General features: G+C 45.8%; 1 protein-coding gene across 1 annotated transcript; it reads right to left on the bottom strand.

Annotated features, from left to right (window-relative positions):
• TNFSF8 (TNF superfamily member 8) lies at positions 1-26,400 on the bottom strand. Its single transcript, XM_081262707.1, has 4 exons — positions 26,020-26,400; positions 16,523-16,565; positions 4,754-4,825; positions 1-3,338 (listed from the first exon to the last, which is right to left on the bottom strand). Exons 1-4 carry the CDS (start codon positions 26,212-26,214, stop codon positions 2,944-2,946), a joined length of 705 nt encoding a protein of 234 aa, XP_081118833.1. The 5' UTR covers positions 26,215-26,400; the 3' UTR covers positions 1-2,943.
• Between the last annotated feature and the right edge of the window lie 1,202 nt (positions 26,401-27,602).

Raw genomic sequence — 27,602 nt, 5'->3', positions numbered from 1 at the left:
CAAAAGCAAATATGGCAAAATATTAATAGTTATTAAATAAGCTGATGAGGAATGGAAGAAATATTCTTTTCTGTTCTCTTTTTAATTAAAAATAAATATAAGCATATATAAGTCTTGCAATTCCCAGAGCAAGAAACAGGCTTCCTCCCCTGAACTCAGGTTAAGTAGATGACCTATAAAATAGTGAGTAGGAAAAAAACATACATATATATATATGTATATGCGTATTAATATATGTCTACATATACACAGATGCATATGCACATGTGTATGCACGCATACACATATATGTACATGAAAGGTCACAGGAGAACTCCAATAAAGTCTAGTGGGGAATTACAGAGATAGGATACCAGATTCTGGGTTCAAATTCTAGCCAGGACTTGACAATCATCTGTTTCCCACGGATAGGAATTCCACTGGGCTTAGCTGCTGTCCCAGGAGCATACCAGAGAGGACACTTGGCTGACTTCTGGATACTTTTAATTAAAGGGTTTTGTCCCCTGTGCTGGAATAGCCAGTGTATTCCAGGGATCCTGGAAGTCTCATCTGTTTGTAAATCTGACCACCTTCCCTCAGCTCTGCCTCTGTTTAGTGACTATTCATATTAAAACCTTTCTGGGCACTGGGCCATTTTCTGAGCCACCTTTTGTGTGACTGGGGGATTCTGAGGAGGAATTAGGTGGTGCAGCTATGGGAGGCCTGGCTAGACGATGGGAGGCCAGTTGAAAATAAAGTTAGTGAACATGGACAAGGTCATGTGATTTTTTTTCAAGGGCAGGTATACATTCAGTCTACCTTGAACTTGGTATTGTTCATCAACTCACCATCACCTTCCTCTACATGTTCTGCAAGTATACTGTGTGTGATTGGATTGGGTGTGGGAGAAAGGAAGAGGGAAGGGTCTCTAAGCTCAAGTTGACATTTTGCTGTAGAGGCTTATATTTTAGGTAGCCTGGGACCTCAGTTAGGTAAATGATTTGTTTCACTTGCATAGATGGTGTCATTTGGCTATAAAATTCCCAGGGATGCTTAGTCCTCCAGAGTAACAGAATTTGGTTTTAATCATCATGAGTCCTATATATGTAGACTTTGACTTATTGATATTTATATTTATTTATCTATCTATTTATTTTTGTGCCTTTGGTTTTCTGAGCATTGTGTGGCAAATCAGATTAAGAACCACTCATTGCATGAAAGTTAGTTGGTAAAACGTGAAAACGAATTAGGAATGAGAGGGAAGAACATTTGCTTTGTTTATACGCAATTAGGTTGAGTGTACCTTTTCAAGAATGCATTCATGAGTGTATACTGTGTCAAAATATACTCTACTGTCATGTAGACCTAAAAAAGAACAAATTAAATTAAATTAAAAAAAAGAATGCATGAATCGGTCCAATGGAGATTCATGAGTCCTAACCCATTAGTGTGCAACTAAAATGCCAGATATCCCCTTATTCTCTAGTTTTGTGTGCCTCTCTCTTTTAACCATGTGCCACTTGGCTCACGGAATTCAATCCCTCTTCCAATGCCTGCTCCTCCCTCAGAATCTACTCTTAGAAAGAGTTGAAGAGAAAGGTAGGCTTTACTGAATGGTTCACAGGGGTGACCTATGAGGAGATGGACAAGGCACGCTGCTCAGAGAGGGACTTATACTTTCCCCTTGGTCATTTGTTTTTCCACGTTGCTCTCCATCCATACCACAACTGCTGCGGTTTCCTTCTTCTTTTTTGGGGGGAGTGGTACCGCGAATTGAACTCAGGGGCACTCGACCACTGAGCCACATCTCCAGCCCTATTTTGTATTTTATTAGAGACAGGGTCTCACTGAGTTGCTTAGCGCCTTGCTTTTTGCAGAGGCTGACTTTGAACTCGTGATCCTTCTGCCTCAGCCTCCTGAGCCTTTGGGATTACAAGCATGCGCCACGGTGCCTGGCCTTCTTCTTCTTCTTCTTCTTTTTTAGACCTTTTCCCTTCTTGAGAAAATGAACGTTTGCTCCACTCTTCTGCGCAGCAGCAGACGGTCTTCTTTTCTCACTCAACTCTATCCTCAGGGGTCTACACTTCCAACTCCGACGTTTGTCAAAGTCCTCCAACAAATAAGGCGCTCTTTCAAAGATGATGCGGGAGTGTCAAACTTGATGTAGCTGGAGAACTCTCCCAGCTGCCCAAATCAGGTCAGGAGGCTGCCGGGCTCCTACGTTCTCCCCATTTCCAGCGTCACCATTGTCTATCAACAACTTCGTCAGGACTTAAAAGTCCATCACAGAACTGATTTTCTAAGGGTTATTTGAAGTATAAAACAGCCATATATCATGCAGGAGATGACAGCAGCTGTTTCCTGGCTAAATGACCATATCACCTTGGCCATTGCAAGCTGGTGGGGCGTTTGCTGAACACATGGCATATTCTGCAAGGCAGGTGAACATTGTCCCCACATTCTGACTTGCTGTGATGACATGCAGTTGGATGTTAGTGATACCATCAGTTCATACTGGTAGGTGGGGCCTTCCTTTGGTTGGGACCTTCCAGATCTCTGCCTGGAATTTCAGCTCACAGGTCTGATCTTCTGAGGTGAAGGAAGCTTTGGAGAGATTCAAACCAAATCCCCTAATTTTTCAGATCTGGAGTCTGAATTCCAGGAGGGGAAAGCATAGCTCAAGGTTAAATAGTGAATGAATGCTTGGGTTGGGACAACCCACTCCCTTCGGAGGCCCAGAGAGTTAGGGCTCTTTCCACCACACCACACTGCTTCCCTGTCTTCTACCTGAAAAATACTTCCCTTTTTTTAACCCTGGAGCTGTATCTTCCCAACAGACAGAAGGAGACGTATACTACTTAATACCCTTTGCGAGTTCAGTCTTGTTCTAACATTTTCTTTTTGCCCAAGTGTTGGGACGAATGGATGAAATACCATTTTCTTCTGCAGGCCAAGAGAAATTTCTCAGTCTGAACCACTGTATAAGAAAACGGATAACACATTCTCAAGAGGAAAGGTGTTTGTATCCACATACTGGAATTTATCCACCATGACTGATATGGTGGTGTTAACTGGCAAGTAGTCCAGCAAGAATTGGGAGAGATTCTGGTATATGTTTTTGGTTTGTATTCCAGACTCGCACACTGTTACCAGGGCCTGTTTTTTGACCTCTGTGTTGACGAGGAGCTCCAACTTCAGGTCCATGGAATGATTTGAGCATTGAACCAGAAACTGCAGCTGGCAGATGATGAAATACCAACCTGGGAACTGGATCACCAGATTCCCATCCTGGTATCTGACGCCATGGACGATTCCATCTTTGTTCCAAGACAACTTGGTATTGTTGAGATGCTTGGACACTGGAAAGTATAAAAAAGAGAATTATTAACCACATCGAGGGTACAAATTAGAACACTCTGTCTTTGCTCAAGGTTCCCATTTAAGAGCCATGTTTTCTATCATGTTGCCTGATGGCCCAGCCATCTGAATATCTTTCATGTGACTCCTTCTAGGGCCTACTTATTATTCAAGGCACAAGTAGAAAAGTACCTCTCTTCCTTTCCAATGCCCAAAGCTAGAGGGCCGCAACACTCACAGTAGTGCACTCTACCTACTATGGAATGTCTCCCCCGTTGCCTATTATCATATTATGTTATGATGTTATGATTATTATCTTTCCCTTTTTAGACTATAAGCTCCTTGACTGTATTCTGCAGAAGAACTGAATGTCATGTTTATTTATCATGAATGAGCAGTTAGTGTGTGACTACTATTTGGGAGAGATTAAGGAAAGTGTCAGAGAAAGGACATTCTATACTGTGCAGTTAAGAACCAATTCAGGTATCAAGTTGTCCAATAGACTCTCCACTAAGATGTACCCTTTATCTGATTATTTGAATTTTTGAATGTCCCTTCTTTCCAAAGGGCAGCCAAACATAATTGCACAGGCCCCTCGGGTATACAGTAATGGGCTCTGCCATCTGGGATTTGTAGAAAAGCAGAGAATTAGCAGACCCTCCAAGCTGACATGTTTATGTCAGAAGCCAAGTCTCTGGGTGCTAACAGATAAAAGCCAGCACTGACTGACAGGGTGCCTTTTAATTGCTTATATACTTTTCCTTTCAATTTCATTGCAATTCAATTGAAAGGTAAGAACTAATCTATGTGCAAAATTGAATTTTTAAAATGAGCAAAATAGCTATTCAGAGAATCCTGGCCATTTCCTCCATATCTCATTCTTTTGCAGTGTAAGTGCCTCTTATTTCATTTATCAGGAGCCTCTTACATGGCCTCTTACATTTGCAATATGCAAATAGGTCTTGTGCCAACATGTTCATTAAGCTGTCAATCTGGGGACAAGACAATTTTGTGGTTCCCTTGTGAATAACTTTATAGAGGAGAGATTAGGAGCTGGGTCCCTTTGCATTAGGAAAAGAACTGTGTTCTTGGCTGAAACTGGTAGGTACTTGGATAGAAAGGGGTGATGGTGGGGGAGGTGGGGACAGGGGTCAAAAATGCCTCCAGAGATGGGTAGGCAACATGAAGGGGCTGAGGAAAGAGGAGACTTGTGGCTCTGGAACTCAACACTCTCTCCTGTTCCCCAAGGCATTCAAATTCAAATGCTGAAAGGTCTTGTGTGCAGGCATTCCAGAACATGCTGCAAGTCACACTGGGCCAGCCGTTGGCCTCTAATTGGGACTTCTGCTTAGAAGTTGCTGAAAGGCCACAGGAAGTGGCCTCCATGAGGCTGGCTGTCATGGATTTGGCTACTGACCTTGGAGATAGGCCCATGACTTCTTGAATGGAGCCCTTTTCAAGATACATAAGAGGTCTTCTGAGCAATTTCCTAAAAACAAGGAGATACACATGAATTGCCACTGATGCTCTGGGCACTGACGTCACTGGATCTTTTCCCCTGACCCTATGACGGGGACAGTTACTGTTTTGCTTCTAAGTAAAAGGAAAACTTCTTTAGTTCTTGTGCTGTCAAATATCTCAGGAGTTGTACTTTTCTAAAATTTATTTTTATTGAGGGTTTCCTCTTTGGCTTTTATAGGAGACTGTAGAAGGAATACGACCTGAATTCCCATAATGTGCCAGAGGCCTTTCTCTTCCCTCCTCATATTTTACCTTGTGTGGTCTTTGTATCTAATCCATGAAAGTGGCCTTATTAAGTGCCTCTGACAGTTGGGAGAACCCTGGGGATCAGATACATGCTATCCATTGTCCTAAGTCACTCACCCAGGTAGTGGCTGTCAAAATTTGAATAGTGATACTAATTATTTCCATTTTACCTGCTGCATGCGTGTAGGACTCTGCTCTGTGTATTTTCACCAGTGTTAGCTAATCTTGTTCTCAGACTAACCCTGCAGAGTTATGCATGATGCCTGAAGATGGTCAATGATAGACTCAAAGTCAAGCAAGTTAGGCCACGTTTCCTATTCTGGGCCATTTTGCTAGATGACAAAGACAAAACATCTTTTTACTCAATTTTAAGAAGGAAAAGGATTAAAGATATCTTAGCAGGAGCTTCCTTGACAGGGAAAAACATCAATTATGGCATTAAAATATTATGGTGTTTAAGAAATTTATTTTTTAATATTTTAATATGTTTATCAGAGATGAGAGATTAACTCTTTCTTATTATAGTAATCATTTTGTATGCAAAGAACTACCCAAACATTTCCTGCCAATGACTTCCTGGGCTCTCATGGACTCAACTTATTTGGAACAAATCTAATCTCTTCTCTTCTCTTAGCCTCCGTTTCCCACTTTGTAAAACTGGAAGATCTCTAAATTGACCTTGACATCATTTGATGATGTCATCAGAGATGACCACTCAGTCCATCCATCAGAGCCCAGGAAGCCATTGACTCATCCAATGGGGTGGCCACACCCTGGCGTGTTTGCTCCCTGAGTGTTCTATTTGGGCTTACAAACTTCTCCGTTGCCCTCTCTGCTCGGGCCTGAGAAAGTCCCTGCTGGCTTCTTCAAAGCTCTTTGGGGCCTTGAAGTGGTTAGAGTGAAGCGAAGAGTTCCCTCTGCTGTCTGAGCCGGCTCACTGCTGGAGGCTCCCCCAGCTGGGGGCCCTTGATCCACAAAGGGCTTCTGGCCCAAAGCTCCTTTGGTGGCAAGGGCTGGTGGGCCAGCTGCAATCTGGGCCACGTGCTTCTCTCATCCCTCAGCCAGCGTGCGAGTCCTCTGCCACAGCCCACACCCACACTGTTGGGTGTGTAGAATCAGAACCACAGCACGGAAAGCAGCTTGTTCTCCCTTAGAGGTTGTCACCTTCATGAGACGGTCCCCTGGCCCAGCCTCCTCTTTGGGGCTGTAGAGCAAAAAGGCAGAAGGAATTGCAGGGAGGTACGTCTGCCCGGATCTTTGCTTGGAATCCCTCTCTGACGTCTCCTGTCTGCATGACCAGGCCTGACTCCTCAGCACGGCCTTTGTAGGCCCTCGTGTTCTGACCTCTCCAGGTTTACCCCCCACCTTCTCCCTTCCCTTTTCACTCTCTGTCCTCCTATTAATAATCATCACCATAACAACAGCCGGGATAGTAATATTGATAACAATAACGAATGTGTGTCCAATGATGGCTGTTTTCTAGGTACTCTGCAAAGCACATTATGGAAATTATTTCACTTAATTTTCATGAGAAGTTTCCATGAGAGAGCTAGCTGGTGGCAGGGTGGAGGCTCAAACTCGGGCTGTGCAGACTCGAATTCCTGGGTGGCTCCTGACTTCTCTATTGGATTTTGGGTGCATGCTAGCTTTCTATTCCACCTTGGCACCCGCTGCTCCCTCTACCTGGAATCCCCACCTCCCTCAGGCCAGTCACCATGGGAACACAACCTGGCAGTCCCGTCCTCCAGGAGACCTTCTCTGCCCCTTGCTCTGTTTGCTTATTTTCCTGTAAACCCTCAGGGCAGAGACTACAATTTATTCATCCCCACTGCCCTGACCAGGAGAAGCCCTGTCAATGTTTGTTGAATGGAATAATCTAGTTCATCTCTTTTATTTCCCTTGTGGAGACCAGTTCAATGAGTAGGATGGATGGAGGAGGGTGTTTGGTCTGCTTTTCCTCCCAGGGCTGAAATACACAGGCCTCATTCTTCCAAGGGCTGCAGGTCAGAGGAGTCAGGAAGACAAGAATCGTGCCTGGGGTGAAGTCAGTATTATCAAGTCAGACACAGGCTCTGCCACTGGCCAAAGGGCCCCTCTCTCCTTGACACTTGTGACACCTGCCTCAGGTGAGCTTCCACAAACAAACCAGCGGTGGCCCGTTACAAGCCCAGGCTTGCCCCTCACACATGCAGGTTCTTGGTTGTTGTTGTTTTTACCCTTTGTTCTTCACATGTTTAGTGGGGTGACCTCAGCTGTGATTCTGAGAAACCCAAGGATGGAAAAAAAAAGCCCTTATTTTGAAGCATTTGCATTTCCTGAAGTCAAATGGCATGACACAGTTTAGTTTTTCTTAAAGAGTGTTTTAGATGGCGTCTAGCTAAAGGAAAAACACAGCTTCTTTCAAGAATGCTAATACCAACCGGGCTCTGTGGCGCACACCTATAATTCCAGTGGTTCAGGAGGCTTGGCAGAAGTTCAAAGCCAGCCTCAGCAATTTAGTGAGGTCCTTAAGCAACTTAGTGAGACCCTGTCTCAAAGTTAAAAAAAATAGAAATTAGAAAGGGTTGAGATATAGCTCAGTGGTTAAGCGCCCCTGGGTTCAACTCCCTGGTTAAAAAAAAAAAAAAAAAGATATTACCAGAGCAAGCAGGACACCAGAGGGGCTATTGAGGGTGGGGAGCAAGACCTCAGAGGAGGGCACAATCTCTGTTGACAAGGCTGCCAGCAGGAAGACAGTGCAGCCTGATCTCTGGGGTCTAATCACTAAGGCTCCAAGTGAAAGTTGAGGAGGTGAAATCTTGACCAATGCCACTCTCATAGCCATGTGGTTGTGGAAAGACCTACATGAAGGACACCCAAGTTGTGCTCTATGTCGCAGAGCTGGATGCTCAGGTATTTGACCAGTCAGGGCTGCTTTGGGGGTTGTGAGGCAGATGTCAAGAGCAAGATAACATTCTGTGGATCATCAGCCGTGTAGCTTGTCTCCTCATCACCCTGCGGGTCCATGATAGGTCTTTCTTTTTTGGTATAAAAACAAGAAGGAGCGACTTATCAAAGGATAGGTTTCTTCATGCAGCTGGAACCCGGCAATGTCCCTAGAGTTTTGAGGACTGGGAGCATGGGTAGCAACACATCTTCTTGTTTCCCAATGGATGTGATGTCTGGAGGAGTTTAGTTTGAAAAAACAGAATGTGAGGTCGGGGAAATGAGAACTGTCTACAGGGAGTGGCTGAATCGATGACCTGGGAGTGAGCCTCTCAGAAGTCCTCTTTCTGGGCTCTTGTGTCCCTATCTAGATGGAGAACAGTGTGGACTGGGATCAAGAAGGGACTCTGTAGCTCTTTCTGGTAGGCTGTGTGGTCTTGGCTGTCCCCTGCCAGGGCTGCTGTGGGGGTCAGGGGCTGGGCACAGAAAGTGGGCCCCATTTCTGTCTCTCTGTGGGCATATTGCTCAGCCCACGGTAGGAAGCTATGTTCGCACATTCAAATTTTCAGATCCCAGAAGTGATAGAAAACAGAACATTCTAGCTCTGGGGGCAATCTAAGTAATGAAGAGTCTGGTTCTCTTAGAATTTGCATGTTTTTTAGAAATGGAAGTTCCCTAAGAAGGCACCTGGTCCAGGTTTGAAAGGACATAACTCATTTGCTCTCCAATGTCACACCCCTAACAAGCTGGTCCCAGTTCACTCAGAGTGGGTGACAGAGGCAGGGCCAGAGCCCTGGGCTCCACATTCCTTTTGTGGGAATATTCAGTCTTTCAGATAATCAAAGCACTCTGTGTATTCCTCTGAGGATCAGTGTCTTCATATGCATGAAGTTTGCATGTTGTATTTTGTCTCCAAACTCCTGCCTCTTTTAGAGAGATCATGGACTTTCTGTAGCTTTGGAAGGTTGGTGAGAAAGATGTGCCCAGGAATCCCTACTGGCCAGTTGCACAGAGTAGAGAGGGAGAAACAGAGATTGCTCAAGGTGGTTGAGAGGATTATGCTCTAGAAGGTCAGGATTCTGGCAACCTTGAACTAGGCCCCACTTTGAGATATAGTATGAGGGACAGAGAGGGATATTAGATGTCATATTCACAGAGGTCCTAGTTTTAGGAGTGGGAAGACTGAACCTAGAGAGACTGAGGGTCTGGCCCAAGACCCCACAGTAGGTAAATGGCAGAGCTGGATTCAGAACACAGGGCTCCTGACTCTCTGTCCAGGGCTCTGTCCCTGTCTTTTCATTATTCCATGGAGCAGGGAGAGTGAAATGCAGCCACCACAGATACTGGAACTGAAAACTGTCGAGACAGCTGGAGGTGCTGGGCAAACAAGTTCTAATGAGCCTCCCTGGTCCCATCTTGTGGGAGCATGCCAGCAGATGACTTCAGGCCTGTGTGCTCGACCATGCCCAGTTGCAAGTCAGGGACAATCAGGCTTCCAGAAAGATGGACACTGCTCAGGGAAGCTCTACATGGCAAAAAACAAAACAAAACAAAACAAAACAAAAACATGCAGCTATTCCACCAGATGGTGCATGGTCTGAGTGCCAGGCCCCTTCCAGCTCCACAGCACTGCTGACATAAAGTCAAGGCAGATACTGTGCATCTCAAAAGAGAGCACCTGGGTTCAGGACCAGGCTTTGAGCTTTGGGCCCGTCACTCCCCTTTACTGAGTCCTTCTTACTACATCAGTAAATCGAGGATAGTAATAATCCATGCAAACGTAGGCAGGTTTGGGTGATGCATTGAGATTATTGTATTGAGTAACCATCGGGGCACGTGGCCAGAGGAGCACTCTGTAAATATAGCTCCATTCTCCCTTTCGCTCATTTCCTTGTTGTTACAGTGGCACAGCTTAGCAGTGTCATTTAGCAGAGTGATTTGGCTAATGAAATGCCCGTGAAAGCAAAGCTCATGACATTATCTGATGGATTGGAGTTTCTCAATTAATTACGAACCTAAGTGTCTGAGGCCATCTGATGCTTTTAGGAAGGTGGGCAGAATCCTCCTTTCATCTATTGAAAACATTTTAATCCTTTTAAGCAAAGGGATTATCCTAATGACTCTGCACTTTGGTTTCCATCTTCCTGAGAGACTCTATGAAGAGTCTCAACAGTGACATCTGGAGGAGTCTCCCCTTTCAGTGGAATTTGGGATCCAGGTGAATCTTTAACCTAAGGCTCATTTCAAAGGGCTGCAGCTGGACCATTTCCTTGATGCCACCAGGTCAACTTGTGATGGAGAAACGGGCTGCAGGATGAGCTGATTATTAAACAAAGGACAACCAGATAGGGAATAACCCATTCTGGCACACTTAGAATTAAGCACATAAACAATAGCCCATCCACACAAATCCCCCGAAGATTCTCTGGAGTTCAATCCTCACCTGTTGCAATATATAAGATAAACCTCTCTGACTCTGTGGATATTTTCTTGGAATTTGTTTATACTAAAAGCATCGGGAGTGTTTAAGAAGCACCTTAGAAGTCTTGAACTTAAAAGGAAGGTGAGTCTGAAATCATATAGTGAAAGCCGCTAACATTTTAAATAACATATAGCCCTCCACCCAGCTTGTTTGTGATGCGCAAGTACAGCAGCATGTGAGAAGTTAGGCTTGGGGTTGGGTAAACTGGTTCAAATCCCACCTGTGTTACTTACTAGTTGTGTGACTTTGCACAGGCCACCTTTCCTTTTCCCCAAAGTGAGAGCAATAATAATCCCTACCTTAAGAGGTGGCAGGAAGGCAAAGTGAGATGGTGCATTGAAAGGAGCCTGGTGTCTCCCACCAACACTGTAGCAAACAGTGGCTGCTCTCACTCCCGGTCCAGGCTGTGCGCGGCTTGGTTTGCAGACACTCAAGTGGACCAGCCAACTTGAGTGATGTATCTCATGCAACCAGCGGGAGGAGTAGGCCTGCCCTCCCTTCACCCCTCAGCTTCCTTCCTTTCCCAGGCATTTGGATGGTGAACCCTGTGACTTCCCCTCAATTCAGAGACTTGTGATTTTTATGTGCTAAGTTCAAATTCAAATTTTCACATGTCTTTCATGTACTTGCCTCTTTTTTCCTTTCTATTTTCTTCCTCTCTCTCTGTTCCCCACTTGCCTTCCCTGCATCTTGTTTCTTCCTCCTCTCTGTGTTTGGGTGTGGGGATTAGGAGCAGATGACTGCAGAATGCTAGGTGGCCTCCTGGGACCCCACTGCACTGCATTCTGAGTGGCTCATTTATTTCCTAGTCATTTCTTGGATGGTGATTCCTGATTTCCATTAGCGCTGCCTTAAGGAAAAGACGGCAAGGTCAGGGTGGGCTTTACTGAGGAGGTTTAAGGAAATGGAGAAGCAAATGGGCTCCTTGTGGCCTGTGACGATGGGAAAACCAATTTACTCCCTGAGCAGGAGCACTGCCCCTTGCTGTGAAGGAGGGGAGGGTAGGAGGAGGCTGCTGCACCCCCACCTCACCCTGGAGGGACTGCTGCCACCTGGACCCTGGCCATAGGGCATCAGGGATAGCTGGGTATTGGGGAGAAGGTGGCCTCCCTTGTTCATTCCCCTTATTTCTTCGGGGTGGTTCATTAGGGAGCCAACCGCTCTTGGTCTCTTTTATTGTCCACATTTTCTGTTTATCAGGGGGAGAGGGGAGGAGAGTAGCTTGCAGAGCCCTGTAAATGCTGTCAATATCAGCGCAGTAACGTGGTCAAAGAAGGCCAAGATGTGTCTTTGATTACGGAAGGTGATACGTGATACTCGAAGCCAAATCCATCCCATTTTTGGTCACCTAGCTCAGTCCCCTCACCTACACTTCAGAAATGGGGAATCCGACTCTCTGAGGAAAATGAGCTACTTCCAAACTTGGGAGTGGAAGGGAGTATATGGATTCCAGTCTAGTTCTCTGTCCTTGGTGCCTGTCTCCAGGGGGAGACAGACATCAGGCCAGGGTAGGGGTGCTCTGAAGGGGTCAGGACCCACATCTGTTCTACCTACGGGTTCGATTTCCTTAGGGCTTTGGGGAACCCCGGGGTATAGAGGCCTTGTGGTATTTGCAGGAAAGACAAATCCCTCCCAACTGACAGGCAGTGAGGATGAACTTACCCCAGTCCCCCACTGTACAAACCCACATGTCCCCAGTGGCCCTCTCTTCCCCAGAACTCAACAACAGTGGATATGCTTCAGACACACGAGAAGAAACAGCTGGGAAGCAGGTGTGTGGGGTGTGGCATTCCACCATCCAGTCCTGGCCAAGCACGAGGCTCAGGCGGGATTTGAGGTCTTGCCCCACTGCTTGCTTGCTGTGAAATCTTGGCTAATTCAGTAGCCCTCTCTGTGCTCCTATTTCCTTACACATAAAAGAGAGCTAATCATTATCCCTGGGGGCTTGCGAGGAGTGAATGAGCACAGATTTTAGTCTGTCATAGATGACCATGGATGTCACTACTTTCTCTGTCAGGGCCTCCGACTGCTGCAGTGGGAGAATACAGGGAGGCTGTCTACAGAATTCCTCTAGTGCAGGTGAGAACTCTTTGGTTAGTGAGGTGTTTTGTTATGAAAAGACCCAGAGAACCCTGAGAAGGCCTAAGGGTGAGCCCAAAGCATCAAAACTGTTCTTCAAAATAAAGTCAGTGGAATTTAAATTTCTGTAGAGTTTGTGAGAGGAAGGGAGGTGTGCAGAAATAGGGAGAAGGATATAAAAACAGGTGGGAAGGAATATGCAGCCCACATGGCAGGGGACTGGGCCGACAGGAGGGGAGCTAGCTGCTCTTGGAGGATTCCCGGTGACTGGAGAGCTGGGGTCTTACAGAATGAAGGGTCTCACATTCAGCTCTGCATGGTTTGCTGCGCTGGGCTGGGCTGGAATACTCTTCTGCCCTGCCTCACATGGATGTTCTAGACACAAATGTGAGCTGCCATTGGGACTCTGGGCAAATCAAGGCCAATGTGGCTGTGTTCTGTGATTTGGGCAGATATGCCACATCCCGTGCACAGGTGCGATTCACAATTCGTGGAAGCAGAAAATCAGAACCAGAAGTGGCCAAGGAGAAGCAAAATCCCAGATGTCTCTTTACCCCACCTTCCTTGCCTCCAGGCTGTGTCTGGGATGAGCCATTTATGTGACTGTGTAAGAGCAGAGTGGACCCCGGGCCTGGGATGTAGGCTCAGCCAGGTGGCAGCTGCAGGCATATCTGCAGTCCCATTCTACCCTTGAGGTAGCTTTGTACAGGAGTTATTGTTAACTCCATCTTCTAGATGACAGACTAAGACCTAGAGAGGAGAAGAGCATGGGACAAGGTTCTGTTCCCAGGGCTCTTCCTGGCTCCCAGCTCCACCTGAACCTCTGGAATGGTCCCTGAGTCCTAAGCACAGTGGCAGTGGGTGTGAGGTGACAGTTGGCTGGGGCTGTGATGGCCAGGGATGGGAGGCTTGTGTTAGGACTCATTACCAAAGCAGCTGTGGTTCTCTGTGGTTTCCGGGAAGCTAAGCGTATCCCATGTGAGGTTACTTTGGCGTGTGTACAGCCCTGCAGCCCAGGCTCTGGCCACTTCTGGTTTCCTGCTTATGGTGAAAGATTTCCAACACCCACTATAGCAAAGGGCAAGCTTACACCCTCACCCTCTCTAGCGACAAGCCTCATGTGTCCCTGGAGCTTCCTCCCAGAAATTTCTGGAACATAATTCTCCTCTGCCTGGCATGTCTTAAAATGTTATTTTGTTTTGCTTTGCTTTGTTTGTTTTCCAAAAGATGCAATTTTCTGCTTGTGCTGGTTTCAGAGCTTCTTGGGGAAGGGCCTTGGCTTCAGATTCTCTGTAGGTAGTTGTTAGACATTTTTTTTTTAAATCTTTACATGTTGGATGAGAGAATCACAGTCTCAGAAAGTGTCCAAGCTGAAAGGACTCATTCAGTTCATTTAGAACACTGTGTTTAACTACAGACGAGGCTTAGAGAGTAGGAAAAACTTGTCCAGAGAATCCACACTGCTGGGGTGGAGGCCAGGTTTGAAGCCCGTGACTTGCCCCATGGTGATAATTCTTTCCACCCAATCCTCCTGCAGAGTTTGTAGTTTGCCAAGCTAAGGGAAGTGTGAACTTGCATTGTAAGCAGAGAGAGTCAGAGACCACACTCAGCAGATCCCTGGCATCTCAAGGGACATGGGGACAAGCTCTGGATTCTCTCATTCTTGCTCTGCTACTAACTCCTTGAATGGTCTTCACACTGCCCCAACTCCTTGGGCCTCAGTTCTTTACTGGTACATGGAATATTTATGGGTGTATTAATCCCCATGTTGCTTACCCTCAGGGTTGGGACAGAAGCCAATGCAAAGGAGGTACAGAAGGTGTCACAGCCCCAGTGGGGATTATTATTAGATGATTAAAAATCTAGCTGCAGAAACATGAAATTGTAAACTGAGGTTGGTTTTGGACCAGTGCCTATTCTGATATTACCAATGATGGCCCAAGTAAAGAGTCTGGTCAACATTTCCCAAAGTTTTGGATTTTTATGAACCAAAGAAATTTCGTCCACAAATGAAAATCCAGAGACCAATGTGAAGCAGGAAGCTTTTAAAAAATTTTGCCTATTATGATCATTAAAGCAAAACAAATGATTGACAGAAAACAAACCAAGTTAACTTGCACCTGTATGAACTTGTGTTTGTAAATGAAAGGATTTTGAACATCAAAAAAAGTGAAAAGGACTCATTCTCAGAGGAAATGTGCCCTTCATTAAATGTCACTGGCCATGCAAGAAGGGGCTAATGGTCCTTCTTTTTCCCATTCTCCTGGGGACTAAGGCAAACTCGTGGGGCCAGAACCACTGGTCAGGGTTCCTGGTTTGGAAGGCTGTGATTGGAGCATCCACATGTAAGGGAACTGAGTGGTGGAATGGCTGAGGCTTACTGCTGATCAAAACTGCCCATATCCTTGAGACCATGTCCATCTTAAAGATCTCTACTTCCTCTCAAAAAATAGAAAGTTCCAGTTTTGCTTGGAAAATCTGGGTGGAGGTGGAGGTGGTGGTGGAATGGGGGCAGGGTGTGGGGATTACACATGCTTAGTATATTTCTTTCTTTGCAAATCTCCACAGGAACGTGAGCTACAATTTAATGGAGGCTTCTCACTCCAAATCCTGCACTGCTTCCACTACAGGGGTGAGAAAACTCGGCTCCGTGGGCCAAATCCAGCTCGTCACCTCATTATGTAAACATGTTTTAGGGAGTGCCAGGCCATTTGCCAGTCAGTCTGACTGCTTCATTACTGGAACCACAGAGCTAAGTGCAGAGATGGTGAGGCTCGTAAAACTAAAAAACTTACTAGGTGCACCTTTATTAAAAAAAAAAAAAAAAAAAAAAAAAGCTTTCTTACCTCTGCCTTTGCCTTGCTCCTTTTTACATTGATTTACAGGTATTATGGGAATTGGAACCTCATGCTAAGTGATTGTGGCCAAGACCGAGACATTGTTCACAACGTTGTAATTACTCATATGCCTGCAGATCCAGAATGCTGGTCCGCTGGGACCCTTTGCCCCTACTTTCTAAATCTCTAGGTGAAAGACAAAGTCAAGGGTATCCTGAAGGAAATTCCAAGTGTGATACTGTGGCGTGAGGAGCTGTGTCAGGTCATCTGTGTCCTCTGGTCCCCAGGTCCCTATCCTGGTGTCTATGATGACTTCACCCCTTTCTCTCTTCCTTTTTCTCTGGTTATGTAGCTGTGCTTGCGATCCTGTTCTAAGGTTACAGGATGGACATGTGGGTTAGGGACACTTCACTTCCCCTCTCCAGGGCTTACTTTTCCTCCTCTGAGCAGTGAAATCCTTAGTCAGATGATCTCAAGGCTTTTCATCCTCAGGGTTAACTGAAGTCTACATGTTGCCCCTCTGGGGCTGATAGAGGCAGTAATTCCAGTGATTGGAAATGAAGAGAGAGTGAGGAGAAAGTCTATTTACACAAATCCTCAACTTCATTATGCATTTTGGCCATGACCAGTTATTTAAGGGTTATTGGTGCTGGTTGCTGTGCTATGCAATTTATGGACGGGGTCTGATTGGCTTCTCCAGCACCTCAGTGACGTGAGTGCTATTACTTCCATATGAGAGACCAGAAGCTGAGGCTCCGGGGGGACTGAGATTCATACCCCCATTTGCACAAGGTAGGGTTTCAAGCTGGAGACACAGCACTGCTTTGTATAACCTATTGGCATCTGTACCGTGGCCTATGCCTGTTGCAGTTTTCACTAGTGGGAATGTGGCGGGCTGGTGGGAGCTTGCATGGATGAGACCCTTGATGGGGCCACCTGGGGGTGATCGAGGTGCACCAGCTCAACCCTGAGCTGCCCCACCCGCCCCCACCCTCTCTCCTGTGGGCACCATCCTAGCCTTTCCGCTGGGTGATGGCACCTTATGGTGGCGTCTGGGCGATTTTCGACAATCTTACTCCTAATGCCAAGCTCTTACCTCCTTTGAGAGGGAAGTTGTCAGGCGGGCTGGGAACGGAGTCCTGGAAGAGAAGAAAGGAAAGTGTAGGATGAGAACGACATTCAGTTGAAACCATTTGTTGTTGTCTTTTCCATTTTGGTGGTTGTCAAAGTACAGTGCAAATTAGAACCCCACTGTCTGACTCTTCCATTTTAAAAATTGACCTGATGACTTAGTTTACAACAGGCTTCTTATCATTTGCTTAACCACCTGCCTGTCAGAAATGCAAGACAAGGACTGCTATCCACACTTCCCAGGCAAGAAGCGTGGGACAGAACAGGTGACATTGAGTGGCTGGCTCAGGGCCACCCAGTACGATTGCAGGGCTCAGGAACCGCGGTTGGAGCTCTTGCCTGTCAGTCCAGCGCTCTCACCCACCCCCGTGTACTAATTTTTTTTTCCCATGGTTAACATAAGAACAATCAAGAAAATTGTATAAATATGTGGTTATTTCCCATGTTTGATTCATTTGTGAAATTATGCTATAAACAAACCTGGAAGGCACATTTCTTTCTCTCTTGTGGTTGGAAAGTTTGAATTAATTGAGTGTTTATACGCCAAGCATCGGGAAAACACCGTGATTAAACTGGGTCCCTGCCCTCATGGATTTATTACAAGTTTATGTTCTACTATAGCATACCAATATTTATAAATATATGAAATAAATACAACTTTGTATTATACATGCATTCAAATATATATTATTCACTATTTAACAAATATAAACATATGTAAATGTTTACATAAGTAAGAGGTTTGTGGAAGCAGATTGCTGAAGGAGGGGGCCCTGGGCTGGGGCTAAAGAGAGATGTAGTTCAGGTGCTCTGAGCTAATAGTCCAGAGAAGTGGACAGGCACCGTTCTCCCCTAGTGAACATCTCAGAGACTTTCCCCTGTACTGCCTCGCTTCTTCCCCTGTCAGCCATGGAGACATCCCTTAGGATTTTGCAGAAAGGACTGAAGTATCCTGTTCATTTTACACCTGCATGGGTTAAAATCTCCTGCAGTGCATTGAACTGAAATATTAATAAAGACCTACAGAACGAAAGAGAGAACAACATTGTGGGGGACAACTTCCTAAATTCTACCAAAGCAAGACTTTAGCAGCTGTACAAGTGTCTAGGGTGTTTTATGCCACCATGTCTCAGGAATGCAGTCATTTGCCTTCCGTGGACACCTAGTTCTATGGCAAATGGATCTCTTTTCCCCCACTCTAGCGGTACTGAGTCAAGGATGTGTCTAGTAGTCACAGCCTGGGCATCTCACTCATCTGGGGATGGAGAAAGTCAGTCTGAACTTTTGTGACTCAGTTTCTCAGCAGAAAGGAGGTGAACTTGGTCTGGAAGGTTCTTCGGTCTCCATTGAAATATTCTATGCCTTTTTTTTTTTTTTTTTTGCCTTAGTTGAAAGCTCTTAATTGAACAAAGAATGCTTTTTGTTTGTGGTCGCTCAATTACGTATGCAGTGTAGGAAAACCTGACATAACAAAATTCCCCTTGGTGTTGCCTCTGTGACAAAACAACCATCATTTCAAAGTTTGATACACAATTAACTTACTTCCAAGCAGGCCTGCGGGTTAATATGATATGCAAATGAACGAAGAAAAACATTTACATGTAAATGTGGCGCTAACATGGTTGACTTCATCATCAGCCACCCAGGGCCTATCCAGGGTCAAGGAGAGAATGTTAGAAGAGCAAAACCCCCCGTCCCAGCGGGGGAGTGCTAGAGAGTCATCCATTCAACACACACTGGGTGAGCACCTGGCCAGTGGTAGGTGCTGTTAGTCATCCAAGAACACACTGGATATAATCATTAAAGCAGTCATTTAAGATACACAGATATATAATTAGAAAGACAACTTGGTGGCAAGAGCTATGGAAGAGAAAATCAGAGTGCTTAAAGACACTGCTTCTCAAACTTTAATGTGTGCACACATCACCCTGGGTTCTTGTTAAAAGGCGAATTCTAGTTCAGCAGGTTTGGGTAGAACTCGGGATTCAGTATTTGTGACAAGCTCCCAGGTGATGCCCATACTTGTAGCCCATGAAACACAGTTGGAGCAGCAAGGCTGTAAGAGGTAATGTCAGCAGGAGGGCTGATCAGGAAGGAGGCATCAGGGAAGGCCCTGCCTCTCTGACATCTGAAGGCTTCCTGGCTGCCTAACTTCAGATGGGCAAATGTCAAAGGCAAGGCAACTTGGTGTGGCAGAGGGTCCTGTTGCTTAAACCTTCAGGGCCCCGGGAACCCAAGACACAAGTGGGACTCTCTGTTTTGAACAGCACAAGATCTCTACAGCTCCCCTGGCTGCCTGTGGGAGACAAGATTAGGGAATCAAAGCCACAGAGGAACCTAGACATCTTAGCCCATCCAGCTGATTTGCAGGGGAGGAGGCCAAAGCGCTCAGGAGTCAGAGGCAGATCCTGCCCTGAAGTTCTCCCCTGTACCTTCTACTGCCCCAGGAGAGATGCTGTCCTCAGAAACCAACCACGGGGACGTTCAATGCTCCCTGTTCTCCCCTTGCACAAGCACTCTGCCTCACATTCGAGGTGGAGACGGGGTCTAAAGAGGTGGTGAATGTTGACGTTTGTTGAAGCTGTTTCTGCCCAAGGTACCATGCTGAGTGCTGTCCATGCCCTCCTCCTTGGCAAGGTGTCCCTTGTCCTGGAGTGTTCTCCCAAATCTTTCCTAGGGATTTGGACCCTGGCTGAGGAAATGCCATCTTGTCCAGACCAGTGACACGGTTTTGAGTAAGACAGGTCTGACCCAGATATAACCAAATGAACCCTTGCCGGTTGTCATTTTCAGCTCCATTGAACAGCTCGGGAAACTCCATCTCCATGGTTACCAACCTGCTACGCTGCCTTGAGCAGACTTCCTCTTTTTATTTTTTATTTTTTTTTTCAGCCTCTGTGGAAGTCTCATGGGTGTCCCAGCAAAACTTAAGATCTCTGTGTGTATGGAGGGAAGAATGGTCATGTTGAGTCTGTTAGTCCCCAGGCAAAATGACCCCCTTCCCAGACATTGTCTCTGCTAGAGTGCCTTGTAATCCTTCCCTCCAGTGGATCGTGGCAGATGGAGTGAGATGTTGTACATCAAGTGTTAACAACTGCTGAAAAGTGGTGGCTATTTTGGGGATGGCCTTTTGAGGTGCTTAATTTTTCTAAATACTTAGAAGGCCCATTTCTTTTCACACAGCAATGATGTATGGGTGTAATCAGCTCCTAATTTTGCTTTTGACACAGAATATCCTCTGTGACTGAAAATGACCAAAGACAACTAATGTTTGGAATATGACAAGGGGGAGTCCATATCCCCTTCCTTCTAGCCTCACACTGCCTCCTAAGGTGGGCTCTGGCTCATGGTCCATGAGGATCACTATCATTTTCAAGCTGACATGAATAAGCACTTAAGGGGGCCACTCCTAAGAAAGAACGCATTATCTTGTTTGCCCTTGACCTTGACCCCAAGAGTTAGGGGTTGACTATAACTTACAGAAGTGACTTTATGATAACAAAAGGTCCAACAGGTGATAAATAGCAGAAGATGGACCCAAAATCAGATATGTTATTTTGAGGGTACTGCTCTGCATCATAGGGCAGGATACAGCTTCCAAGATCCAAAGGGAAAGTGAATGGAGATCATATCAAATCCCCAGGGACAGGGGTATTTTTCTTGAGAGTCCCTGGTTTTCCATGGTCTGTGAAAGTGGGGATTGGGCCAGAATATGCTAAAAGTGCATCTCCCACTTGCAAGGATTTACTATCATCTGGGGATTCTGGTTCAGTAGATCTAGATGGGGCCTTTGGTTTTGAAGTTCCAGTGAGTTTCCAGGTAATGACAATGTTGGAGGGGCATGGACCACACCTGGAGTAGCAAGGGCTCGAAGACCTTACTCCATGGGCAGCGAGAACACTTGTGGTCTTGAGAGATGACCATAGGAGATGGAGCTGGATTGGGGTTCAGATATGGGTCTAGGAAATCTTGCTCGTCTGAGGTTGGAGCTGCCAGGCTGGCCTCTCAGTATCTTCTATCAGTACTTTTAATTTTGTTAAAATTATTTTATTATTTGCTTTTTGCCATCTACTCTATCTCTTGCTGCTTCCCTATTGAGTCTGGACTGACCCTGGTTCTGGCCCCGTCAATCCTCTCTTCATACCCAGTTTTGCCTGCCTTTGGGCTGTGCCTCCGTTCACTGGTCCCATCTAGAATACGCCTGCCCACTACGCCTGCCAGCATCCTGCCCGTGGAGAGCTCCACTTTACAGAAGAAGGTGGAAGGAAGGAGAATTGGGCATCCTTCTGCACCCTCAGCCCATGAAGAGACTCAGACAAGTGACATCAAGAAATGACACAATTGCCAAGTGAAGAACATTTGTGTCTTCAAAGCATTACTCCATAGATTACTTATTAATAAAGAAGAAAAAAATGTTTTACAAATGAGATGACTGGTGGCTACCACCTTCATCACCAAAAATGGGGCATCCAAATGTGGGACATCCCGACCTAGGCTTCTAGCCGCAGTACAGTAAAAAGTACGCAACATTACCTAAATACTAGTCTTGCCAATATATTTCATATTCCAGACAAATCCTGAACATCGTACTGTTCTATAACAAAATTCACCTGGGCCCTTCAAAAAAATCAGTGTCATGAAAAACAAACAAGAAAGGGCATGATGATTGTGCACAGCATCATCTGGGGAACATTTTAAATTCAGATTTTGATTCAGTAGCTCTGGGTGGGGCCTGAGAGTCTATGTTTTCAACAAACACCTAGGACCACTCATTAAACAGCAACCTTCTAGCTGACAACACAATATGACCCCAGAATGAATGTTAGGTCCCCAAATAAAATTGAACAAAAGAGCTATAGACGAGGTTTTTGGACAAGAGAGGAAATATAAACATGAACTATATCCATGAATTGCCATGAGCTCTCCGACAGTGGTCATGACACTGGTAAGTGGCAGATGGGTACTGGAGCTCGGGGAAGGGAGAGGTCGCACTGTCTGTAACTTACTTTCATATACTTAAATAGCACAAATGTGACAAAGCACTGACACTTGGCCAATCTGCGTGAGAGGTTTCAAAATAGGACTTGGGGCATAAGACACGATCTAATTCTCAGAGGCTTGGCTTCTTGTTCAGTTCTCCTACAAACACCTCCCGAATCCTAAACAGAAATTATCTCCCTCTCTACTGGTTGGTCTGGAACTCAAATTCCTGGGCTTCGTTTCCTTAGTTTAGCAGAAAGTTCCCAGAAATCAGGGTGCTGCTGTGTCCAGAGGGCTCCTTCCCTCCAGCCCGGCTTCTGGGTTGCTCCTTACAACCATTTCAGAGGATGTTGTGTTTTTATTCTTAAGTGGAATAGGATATCAGATGAAAGTTATTAGGTAAAGGGAAGCATCCCCGTGTGGGGAGGGTTCAGCTCACCTCTGCATTACTCCTGAGTTTAAAAACAACTCCCCAAACCACACCCTGGCTGCCGGCATTCACTACCCTTGAACAGGTGCTCTGCCTCCCTCTTGGTGGATGGTGGGGGGAACTGTGAGGTTACATTTTTCTTTCAAAAAAATATGTATATATATTTGCTTATAAAGAGAAATGAGGCCACTGCTTTCTCTTTCTAGAAATTGTCTACAGTACTTAAAAATCCAACCGTCCTAAGTCCTTGCTCTACCATTTGGAATGTGGCCATTTACACACCCCCCCCCCCCCGCCCCCGGGGCTGGACTAGTCCTGTCTCCTGGTTGAGGGAGCAGAGGCAACCCTCAGGTCCACGGTCTCAAGGCACTCTGAAATGTATGTACCTCCCTCGGCTGTAATCTAGGAACCTATCTCATGGGATTCCATTGGCTCTTGAGGAGAGAAGATAAATTTGATGCTTTTTTCTTTTGCTTTCCTGTACAAATCATGTGAACATCTCATCTAGACTCTCCAGTCTTTTCCAGCTTCCCTGTCTGCGTGTACACTTGGGCTTCCTCAGTAATCAATCAATTTTCTTACTATTTATTTTTTAGTTGTAGTTGAACACAATACCTTTATTTTATTTATTATGATGTGGTGCTGAGTATTGAACCCAGGGCCTCACACATGCTAGGCGAGTGCTCTACCACTGAGCCCCAGCCCCAGGCCATCAGTCAATTTTCTTTCTTTCCATATTGATGTCAGGAGGTGCCTCTTGGGTGGTAGACTTCTATTTCCTCGGGAGCCTACGGGGACAATTTCTGTGGAGGCCGATGGAAAACATTTATTGAAGTGAAAATACATGTTCTATTCCCACCTCTAGGGATTCATTGAACAGATGTAGGTGTGCACAGAGGGCAAAAATATTCTAGAGGAAAAAAGACAAGTGTCTCTCAAGAGATGCAGATAAAATAAATTATGAAGTATTGGTACAAGACAATACTGCGTGACTCTTTGAGCAGATTGAAATGGATTTCTGCATATTGATGTGGAAAGTTCCCTAAGATATATTGCCAAGTGTATAAGGTGGGCTACAGCATCAACGGTTTATTATTATAACGTGTGTAGATGCTCAGATGTTTGGAAGAACACATAAGAATCTGTTCATGGTTATCTAGCAAAAAAGGGGTGAGTGGTTGGTTTGGGAGGGTGTCAGAGACTTTTATACTTTTTTTTCTTTCCCCTTATTTGTTGGTTACTTTTCTTAAATGAGGTAAATGCAATATTTTGTAATAAATGTACTGGTATATGTAAAGAAAAGTGCAAATCACAGACATTTTAAAGACTTCACTAGAAAGAAAGCTTGATAAACAATGCAAAAGCAGGATTTTGTTGGTTTTGTTCAAGACTATATATTCAGTGCTTAGAAAAGTGTCCCATACAGAATAGATGCTCAATAAATATGGGTGATTGAAATTAAATTCCTCCTTTGTCTCTCCCATGGAGTTTGACCTTAAACTTATGAGCTCTTTCAAGCCACGCCATGTCCCCCTGCCCTGTAACAACTTCTCTCCTCCAGTCCTTTGCTCACCCCACTGCCGCTGGCCGGGAGCAGCTTGTCCTCAGATCTCTTTTCTCCACCCATTTGAAATTGTTCATTTCTCAAGTGGATCTGGAACTCCCATGTCCAGCGAGGTTTTCCTTAAATGCCCTCTCTCCTTAACCTGGGGTCTTACGGTAACCTGTGTCCTGCTTTGTTACATGTTATGACTTAGCTGTTCTGAATATGGTCCATATATGTGCCCTTTGACCTAGAATTGTGATTTCTTATGGCAATAAAGCCATCCTCATGCTTTTATTCCGGTGTCCCCAACCTACTTAGAAAGTGCTTTTTGGCCACCAGTTTCTTCCTCTGTTAGGAACAGGACTGGGGATCTGAGCTCCCCAGGTTTCTCTTTTGTCTTCTTCCCCAGAGGTCCTGTTGAGCCTCTCACTCATCTTAGTTCCACTGGTTCTAAAGTCAGCCCTCATTCCCTCTTGCTATGGATGCCTCCCTGGTCACTCAGGTTCGTGGGAGTCATGCTTTCCTAGCTCTCCTCACAGGTAATGTCTGAGAGGTTTTATTGGAAATGACGTGTGTAAGGCATCCAACACTCAATATTACAGCTACTGTATTATAGTCCTTGACTCAGAAGCCAGTAACTGAGGTTTCAGAGTTAGGAAATCACAGCGTAGAATCAGATTCCGAAGCACACCTTCTCATACCCGAACATGAAGGGTAAGCCAAAGAAATAGGTCTGCAAGAAAAAGAAGTACCCAAGAGAAGAGGGTGACAGAAACTTTTCAGTACTTTGGCTGTCCACTTCTCATGCAGCACAAGCCGTGGACTCTACTGCTCTCTCAGGTGGCTCTGCTCAAGCCCTGTCCCCTCTCAGTTCCCCATATTTTGGATTTTTTTTTAAATAGGCAGAACGATCCATTCCATAGAAGGAATGGATCCATCCATTTCATAGAAGGAACCAATATGGCTCCAAGTTGGCTTTGTATGAAGAATATTCTGGAGCTTTCTGGCTTCACATATCACCACTGCCACCTGAATCCCACCATCTCCACCTCCCATACCCCAACAGCTCTACCAGCATCTTTACCTAAGGAACTTCTTCCGGCCCACTTCAATTTCTTTTCCCTGGCCATTGCTATAAAACAACACATGTCTGGTTTATTCCAAATTATAACGGCAGAAAATGGTAGAGTCAATGCCAAGGATGTTTTTAAGAGTGTTTCTCTTAGTTGGTGCCAGCAAACCCCTTAAATGATGAGTTTTACAAACTCCACCATCCAAATCAAATAGAGTGATCCCCTTCTTCCCACTTTTATGGAGATCTGAGCTTCAAAGCTTCACTTAAATCTCCAAGCTTGGTAACACTTGAGAACTAACAAGTGGCAAAGCCTTTTGAAGCCCAGTTCCTTTTAGCAACTGATAAGTTACAGGGCATCTGGCCTGAGACGGCTGAAGGAAAACCAGAACAAATTCTGGACGTTTGCATTACAGCAGGAGTCGTGGAGTCGTAGACACGGTTTCACTTTGGCAGGATGTCATGTGTGTGGGTACAGTTCTTACACTACCCAAGTACACAAAATCTTAAAAATTGGTGAGCCACATCCTCCATCAGTGTGGTATTTTCTGTACGCTACATACTAATGGATGCTCAGTTGATATCAAATTTCTAAAGTATAAAGGAGCTTTCTCCTTTATCCCTTCCACTTTCAAGAACAGATCTTTCACCACTTACTGCAAACAAAGTAAATCTCCCGAGGCACTTGGACCCTGCACAGCGTGTGCTGGGGCATCTCAGGGGAACAGGTGTTAAAAACATTTCTCCTGGTTCTCTGCTGTTTCTTATCACACCCTCCGCTCCTCAAAGCAGCGGCTTACAAGGAAGCTTTCGATTTGTTCTGTGGTTTTAACGCTGAAATGCCCAACACGCTCAGCAGCTCAGCTCTCTGGCTTGTCTGCCTTCCTTCTAGAACTTGACCTCTACATTTATCTCCTTATTAACAAACAAATAAAAACAACAACAACAAAATCACCTGGGCAATGGATGAGGTCTCAGAAACCTCAGGAACATTTCAGCTGAAAAGACTGAACCTTGGAATCACCAAGTACCAAGCCAGGCGAATGTTCTAGACCAGGGTTCCCGACTGCCTGCTGCTTCCTTCTTTCCTTGATCCCATGGATTTCTGGCTCAGCAGGATTTAAATGCTAATTTCTCAAGGCCAATAGCTCTTTCCACTCTTTTGGCTCATGTGGGTCTGGAAAGTTTTGAGATGATGGTCCAATAAAGTTTCTCTCAAAAATCCAAATTATTTCAGGGAGCTAAGTTCCTGTTTCTTTTCTCCCGTTTTGTGGCCCGACATAAACCATAGCTACTTTGATTTATTTTTCTTTCAAACTTTTTGTTCCCGACTAAGGTATTAGTTTGCTCCCAGAGTTCTTTTTTTTTTTTCCTGGGTGAGGGGGAAGCTGAGCTTCAATCAAGAAGGTAAAGCAAGGAAGACCGTCCACTCACCGTCCTCTGAACCACCAGCACCATGATGGTGGCCACAGTGAAGATGAGACACAGAGCCAGCGTGGCGGTGGTGAAGCAGAAGTAGTTGCGGGTCGTGGTTCCCAAGTGGCTGGCCACGGGTTCTGGCGGCAGGTGCATGGCTGGGTCTGGGCCAGGGGCTCCGGGGCTGCGTGCTCGCTGCAGCCCTGGGTCCATTCTTTATATAGGCTGCCCCGCATCACACCTTATCTCTCCTCATCTGATCCGGTTCTGGGCCCATCTCTGTTCCAAGAAGGATTCTCCCCCTGCATCCTGGATCATGTGACTTGGAAAAAAACCTTCACCGGCTTCCTGGCGGAGAAACTCTTCTCTGGGGGCGTGAGGCGAAAGGCGGCAGCTAGGGTGGGGGAGAGGTTCATTTTTCATCGCCCAGATTAATTTGAGTGCAGAGAAAACTGTAGCTACAGAGAAGGTGGCTGATGTCAGAGGGTGCGTAGGAAAATGACGGTTCCCCGTGTGTGTGTGTGTGTGTGTGTGTGTGTGTGATGAAGTGACTTCTGTTTCATTTAGACCCAGCCACAAACGCCTTCCTGCTGGGGCGGCTGGCTGCACATGATCTTTGGCTCAGAAGCCCCTGCAGATGAAGTTTCTTTGCCGGGTCCCGGGGGGGCTGCATTCCTCGGGCTGCAGTAGAGGGACTCGTAGGGTCCTGTGTGATAATATCTGCTACTGCTGAAAACTGGAAAGGCTACCGGTTATGTGGGAAGGAAAAAGCCCACCAACATAGAGATTTATCCAAAGGGGCACAAACTCAAGGCAGCCTGAAATTTGGAGTCAGGGTCTAAGATATTGCAAGAGAATGAGAATCCGGAAACATGGAATTTTTGAGCAGAAACTTTCTCAGGGTGTTAGGGGATCTTTAAACTTGCAGATGAAATTGTTTTGTGAACTGTCCTACAACTCACAGAAAGGGGAAGGAATTAGTGAGGAGGGTGAGGAGGGAAGGAGGGTACAGAATGGGGGGGGGTGCTCTGTGGGGTGCGTGTGTATTTGTGGTTTGCCATGATGTGTCTGGAGTGTGTTGTGCGCTTTGCGTGTGTGTGTGCATGTGTGTGTGTGTGTGTGTGTGTGTGTGTGTCTACTGGAATTGAACCTCCTGTCCCAGGCACAGTCCCAAGAGTGTTACAAGTGGCCTCACTCCACCTGCACCTTTGCCCTGTGATTCAGGTAATATTCCTTCTTTACTGATGGGAAAACTGAAGCTCAGCAAGGGGGTAAACTTTCTTAAAGTTGGAAATGCTAATCTCAGAAAGAATTGGGCTGCCTGGCCCAGCCTGCCTGGCCCCAAGGCCTGCATCCTTCACTCGAGCTCCACTCCACCTGAAGGCTGAAGACCTGAGATCCAGTCTCAGCTCCTCCTCTTTTTAGCTTTGTGTCCTTGTGTAAGTCACTCGGGTCCCCATCCTTCCTTTCCCCCCTGCAGTATGGTCATCTCCAAGACCAAGCGAGATGATGTAAGAGCTTCATGAATGGGAACAGGCTTGGCAGATGGTCCAACAATTCCTGTTAAACAGCTCCAGTGGTCCCCCGGGCCAAGTCTGGAA

The sequence above is a fragment of the Spermophilus citellus genome, assembly GCF_964194105.1.
Source record: "Spermophilus citellus genome assembly, chromosome: 2".
In the NCBI taxonomy this organism is placed as follows: domain Eukaryota; kingdom Metazoa; phylum Chordata; class Mammalia; order Rodentia; family Sciuridae; genus Spermophilus; species Spermophilus citellus.
The sequence above is the reverse complement of the archived record's forward strand: the minus strand, read 5'-3'. Positions and strand labels throughout refer to the sequence as shown.